The sequence below is a fragment of the Austrofundulus limnaeus genome, unplaced genomic scaffold (assembly GCF_001266775.1).
Source record: "Austrofundulus limnaeus strain Quisiro unplaced genomic scaffold, Austrofundulus_limnaeus-1.0 Scaffold17, whole genome shotgun sequence".
Taxonomy (NCBI): domain Eukaryota; kingdom Metazoa; phylum Chordata; class Actinopteri; order Cyprinodontiformes; family Rivulidae; genus Austrofundulus; species Austrofundulus limnaeus.
Genome location: NW_013952419.1, coordinates 3,078,923 through 3,084,900, shown reverse-complemented (window position 1 = coordinate 3,084,900; position 5,978 = coordinate 3,078,923). Strand labels below are relative to the sequence as shown.

At 38.5% G+C, this 5,978-nt stretch overlaps 2 protein-coding genes across 4 annotated transcripts in view; both read left to right on the top strand.

The window, feature by feature from the left end:
- Positions 1 to 4,341, top strand: part of sparta (spartin a) — an 8,279-nt gene extending 3,938 nt beyond the window's left edge. For 2 of the 3 annotated variants that reach the window (XM_014003298.1, XM_014003299.1), the window contains exons 3-8: positions 872 to 1,066; positions 2,315 to 2,462; positions 2,535 to 2,729; positions 2,865 to 3,026; positions 3,139 to 3,229; positions 3,945 to 4,341. In XM_014003298.1, coding sequence (XP_013858752.1) covers positions 872 to 1,066; positions 2,315 to 2,462; positions 2,535 to 2,729; positions 2,865 to 3,026; positions 3,139 to 3,229; positions 3,945 to 4,143 — 990 coding nt within the window. In that variant the 3' untranslated portion in view covers positions 4,144 to 4,341. The other variant, XM_014003300.1, reaches the window with a different exon arrangement.
- The window catches only part of ccdc169 (coiled-coil domain containing 169), a gene marked incomplete at its 5' end in the record, with an annotated part of 9,442 nt that continues 7,584 nt past the window's right edge, over positions 4,121 to 5,978 (top strand). Inside the window, 3 exon segments of the mRNA XM_014003303.1 lie at positions 4,121 to 4,794; positions 4,875 to 4,957; positions 5,053 to 5,163. Coding sequence (XP_013858757.1) covers positions 4,721 to 4,794; positions 4,875 to 4,957; positions 5,053 to 5,163 — 268 coding nt within the window.

Sequence of the window (5,978 nt, the reverse complement as noted above, 5' to 3'; positions counted from 1 at the left end):
CCTTCAGGCTCGTACGAAACCAGGGTTTCACAAACATTTCGATTCCCTTAAGATAATAACAGCTCTGTCTTTTAACAAAATTTATTAACACACCTTTATGAGCTCTGTACATTAACAGTAAAATATTATAATTGACCAAATCATAGAATTTTAATCATTTCAATTCATGAAACAATATATTCGATGGATGGCTGTAATTTTTTTCTAGTAATAATTCTTAGTGCTTCTGATTCTTGGTCCTTTTTATACCTCTGATTATTATTATTATTACTGATTCAATATAAAATAGAAAAATGTTCTGGCAGCTCTGCAAAGCATGCATTATTCTCTGCTTTGTTCTGCACTGCAGCCCATGAYTCTGCGCTTCCTAGTCAACGAGCCTGGTTCTGTGTTCTGGCGCCGCTTTGTTTCCTAGTAAGACAATGTTCCCATTAACAGATGACTCTGCGATTCTGTTGTGTTGCTAGTCGGGGGTCCTGTGCCCTCGCTGGGGTCAGGCGACATACCAGCGGCACCATGCCGTAACAAGTCTGTTTTTGTGTTAACGTTCGAGCAGAAAACTGGCGTCTTGCACCTACTGCTTCCTTTTTTTCTTTTGTTTTGAAAGAGGTCTGAAAGAGAAAAACAAAACAAAGCAATGTGCCTTCTAGGAAACGAGATATTCTTCTGCCTTGACAGAAGAATCGGTTTAAAAAAAAACCATGAGGTCTTTTGGGTGCATAAGTTACAACTCAACTCTTATTTCACCCAAAGAAAGTGTGGATTTGAATCAGTTGCAAACGCTGATCAGTAAAATCAAAATCAGTCTCCTTGAAAATTTTGCCCTACCTTATCATGTTTCTGTTTGTTTGTTTTTCTTTTTGTTTTCCAGGCGTGTGATAGGACGTATCCACTGACGCCCGACACTCCAGTGCTCCTGGCCAACTCTGGGATCTTCATGTTTCCTGACAGCTTGTCAGAGGCACCTGGTTCCTACGTGGGTTTAGTGCTCTCCTCTGAACTGCCTGCTGCAGACTGTGACATGTTTCAGGACCTGCTGCTGCAGCTCACAGACTTCAGAGTTCAGGTCCGATTTGACTAAGAGCCTAGTTTTATGTAGGCTGACACAATAAGTGTTCAACAACATTTTTACATAACCAGTCATTAGGTCTAAATCCTTTTTGATCCAGTCTGATAAAATGGTGACTGGAAATCCTCTTGAAACCTTTGGGTTTTGACAAGTGCCTTCTAAAACAACAGATCACGTTTTTCTTGCCTTATTTGATTTGTGTGTTTGAGTTAAATCTTCTGAAATGCTGTACATGTCAAGAGCAAAACAAGTTTTTCTGCAACTTTTTTTAAAGAGATCCACGGTTAGTTGTAACATTAGACTTTATTTGATAAACATTTATTTTAACTGTAAAATAAAGACTGTAAAAATACTGTAGGCTGTTCAGTTTTGTAATTTTTTTAAATATATTTTAACATACGGAGCCATTTTATTTACACACAGAGCATTCTGGTTAATGGATGATGTGGATAGGTCCTCGGTGCGAGGCTGCTAGCGAACTATATCCACCCTGAAGGTTAATCTTGGACAATATCTGACGATCGACTCTTTTAAATGAAACCAGAGAGCGTTGACAGAGAGGAGAAGGTAGAAATGACTCAGCCTGGAACTGAAAATATGGATGGAGGACAACAGAGCTGCTTCATGGAGGAAGAACCCCAGCTTAACCTGTTAGCCTTTGCACTAGTGCTGACGCTATTTTGCCTTATATGTATTAGCTCAGTGCTAGCGCAACAAACAAACTAATAGCACTGAGGTAATACATATTTATGGTGATAGCATCGGGGCTAATGCTAAAGCTAACAGGCTAAACTGAGGTTCTTCTTCCATGAAGCAGCTCTGTTGTCCTCCATCCATATTTTCAGTTACAGGTTAGTCATTTCTACCTTCTCCTCTCTGTCAACGCTCTCTGGTTTCATTTAAAAGAGTCGATCGTCAGATATTGTCCAAGATTAACCTTCAGGGTGGATATAGCTCGCTCACACCGAGGACTTATCTATGTCATCATTTACCCAGAATGCTTTGCATGTAAATAAAATGGCCCCGTCCGTGTGATATATTTTTAAACTTTTAGTTTAAAAATGATAAAAACTAAACAGCTTACAGTATTTTTACAGTCTTTATTTTACAGTTAAAATATGTTTATCAAATAATAAAGTCTAATGTTACAACTAATCATGGATCCCTTTAATATATGTGATTGTTTATATATTTTACAAGTCATTCTGCTTTCAAAGTTTTATATATTTCTTCTCATGATCACAGGACACAGAAGGTACAGAATTAGAGGTCACGAACTTGGCAACAAAAGTCCCCCTCGGTCCCCTGAACGAACAAACAGCATCAGCAGCGGAGACGGAAAAAGCACCGTTGCCTGGATGGAGTGAGAAGATGGCTCAAGGAATCTTGTCGGGTGAGTTTGCGTTAAAACGAGCTCAGTTAATTTCTTAAACTGAGGCCATAAGTAATTGACGTTTTTCTGTAGGAGCGACACGGCTGAGTGAGTCATTCACCAAAGGAGCGGAGGCGACAGGGAGGGCCATTCAGCAAGGAGCAGTCAAGATCCGGGACCAAATCACACCAGAGGAAACCCCCTCAGTGGTCAGCCCGAAGGTCACCCAAGGTCTAAATGCGACTCAGCAGGCTACTGGGGGCGCTGTCCGGGTCACCAAGTTCTTAGGTAAGAACACTAATCGAAATCTTTAAACAATTTAACAAAGTAAAAACAAAATTAGATTTTTCCAGTAATGAATCATCCACTTTTTAAAGCATATTTAACAAGTTTTGTTTCTGTTGTACAACTCTGTATCCACAGTGAGTGGCATGAGCATGATTGCAGGACATGTAGCAGACAAGATGGCGCCCCATTTGAAGAAGCATGGTCCTAAACTGGTTCCACWGTCTCTGAAGAAGAGCCAAGATGGCCAGGCCTCCAACTTTGATGGAGCCAAGTTTGTAGCAGTCAGCAGCGTACAAGGTGTGTACTCACATTCTAAAAATGAGCTCAGGTTTGGAATTGTTTGTCTTAAGATACAGTAAATTGTTGTTGTTTTCAGATGACTTTTAATTTGATCATTTTTCAAATGTAGGTTTCTGTACTGTCTGGTCAAGTCTGGAAGCCGGGGCAAAGGATGTCTGCAAAAGTGTTGCAGCTGAGACTGTCACAACAGTGAAGTACAAGTGAGTTCACATATTTCCTATTATGACACTGATTCATATTGTGAAACTTTGACAGTTTTCTCACTCTGTTGCTCATTATTTCCCTTTCTTCATGGTATGTTGGTGCTCTGACCTGTTTTCACTCCTGTCTCTTTTCAGATTTAGGGGCTTAGAGAACCTTTTAAATGTGTCCAGCAACATTTGACTTCTTGGGGGAGTAAAGGCTTGTGGCTTCTGAACTAACAACTCCTGCTAAAATCTGTCTTGTATACACTTTTACCCAAACCAAGTTTTTAAAAAAATAACACAAACTCAACTTAAAAAAAGATATGAAACTTACTTTTGTTTACTTGTGGCTTTCTTTTAAAACCTTGTTTACACAAGCAGTCTAATTTCATGTATTTTACATTTAAATCAATCTGAAGTGTGTTTTCTTTACTTTTATGTGCATAGCTGGTGTGTCAGGCTCCAAGGCTTTTCTTCTGAATGCCTCCCTGTGTGAATACACAGATTACTGTAGTTTATACATGCTTCATACTTCAGAGCCTCTGCTGTTTGCTGTTTCTGAATTTGTTTGTGCTRAATGCCAGCTTGTGTTGGGTGCCAAAGTTTCCTTTGTTTAGGCTCTTTATATAACTTTAATAGAATTAGTTTTATTYATTTGTTCAAGTGTTTTGACAATTTTCCCCCCTACCACCACTCCTCTCTAACTCTACCAAATTATCTGTGGCAAAAGGTATGGCGATGATGCAGGCGAAGCTACGAACACTGCTCTGACATCAGTGGGCAACATCGGTATGGCAGCACACAATCTTGACAATCTGGGCATTAAAGCCTTCCTAAAGGCGGCTGGCAGAAATTCAGTGAAGACCAGGGCAGGGACTACCGAAGAAGAGCTCGCAGAAACTGAAGAGAAAAAGTTGCGAAGGGATTAACGGCAGTCACAGACTGAGAGAGGGGATGTGCAGAAGAAAGAAGAGGAAAAGAGGAAAGAATAGGTTTCTGCAGGATGATAAGGCTTTTCTTTTAGGTCTCACTTCCTAATCATGTAAAATTTAATAAAGTTGTTAATCTTTTTGAATTTTAAATTCTGCGTTGTTTCTGTTGTGTTGAATAAACCTTATTACCAATTATATTCTGTTCTGGTGTAATTTATACAGTTAATTTATCTACCTTTCTGTCTGTCTGTATTGTATTTACAAGTCCCAGTTTCCAGCTGTCCCTATCATAATGCATGGATGTAGATGAAACAAAACGAAATGATGTGCCACCATACATACCACCTACCCCACTATAAAAACTGTTAAGTAGGCAATAAAAGAAAATTTGTTCAACAAAATTAAGCTGAAAAAACCTATTTGTGGCAAAAGGCAGTGTAATTAACAATTAATACAAATTTTATTTTTTATTTTATTTTATTTTATTTTGGTGGAGGCGACCCCTTCACAAACAGGAAGTGGCGGCGACCATGGAAACCCTGGACAACAAACCTGTCTTCAGTAACATTTTTGGATGATGGCTAAAGAAGACAGCAGATTTGATTTGTCGCGGCTACGGGCAGAACTCGAAGAAGAAAAAGAGATGAAGTTAGTTGATTTTAACTAATATATATGTTTAAACTTAAAAAGTTTTTGCACAACTGCTAAGTCATGTTTTCGGGTTGCAGAGAAATGCTTGAAGAGTCAGTGTGTGATTTGAGGAGAACTATAAAAGAACTACAAGAAAGACTGTTCAGTGTCGATGAACAAGGTGGGAAGATGTTTGTAAACTGTTAGCACTTTAAAAAAAGCGTTTAGCTGGTTGTCAGCTCTGCTTTTTGTGGTTTTGGTTGTGTTTGGCATCAGGGAATGAATGGAAGACGAGATATGAGACACAAGTGGAGCTAAATGGACATCTGGACAGACAGATTTCACACATTCAGGACAGGCTGGAGGACATGAGAGGAAACCCTACGGGTAAGTTCTGACCTGAACTCAATGTTTGTTTTGCTTTTACATAAAAGCAGTGTCGTATAAAGTACCTCAAAGTGATAAGTGAAAAGTACAAGTATCTTATCATGAAATTACTTTGGTACAAGTTAGTCTCCTCCAAGAATATTACTTGAGTAGAAGTCTTAAAGTATCAGAGTTTTTTTGCACTTAAGTATTAAAAGTAAAAGTATTGAGTAAAAATGAGCAGTTAAGATTTTCCAAAAGGACATTTATTGGGAGGTGAACTTAAAAAACAAACATTTTTTTTCTGAAGGTGTGCAACTGTGATGGATTGTGTACAATTTGGTGTCAGAATATACTTCTCATCCAACTACAATTAATTTCACTCTTTCCAGGAGGCACAATTTATCAGGATATTTTTAACAATAATGAGCCAAAATGAAATAGGAGTACTGACTTTCTAYTTCTTACCTTGTTTAAAAATGTAAGGAGTAGAAATAGGCTGAAAAATAATTACTCAAGTAAAGCACAGATAACCAAAATGTCTACTTAAGTACAGTAACAAAGTATTTGTACTTAGTTACTTTACATCTCTTCATAAAAGCTTGCTGGAGTGAATGCTTTTCATGTAATCGTGTTTTCTCCAGGAAAAAACAACAAACAGAAAACACAAGGTCATTTTCACAGTGATACATTTTAAAAATATTAAACATAGGTGCCTGTAACATGAAGAAACAGAGGAGCCATCCATCCATCCATCCATCCATCAATCCATCCATTTTCTTCCGCCTTTCTGGAGTCGGGTCGCAGGGAGCAGCAGCTTAAGAAGGGAGGCCCAG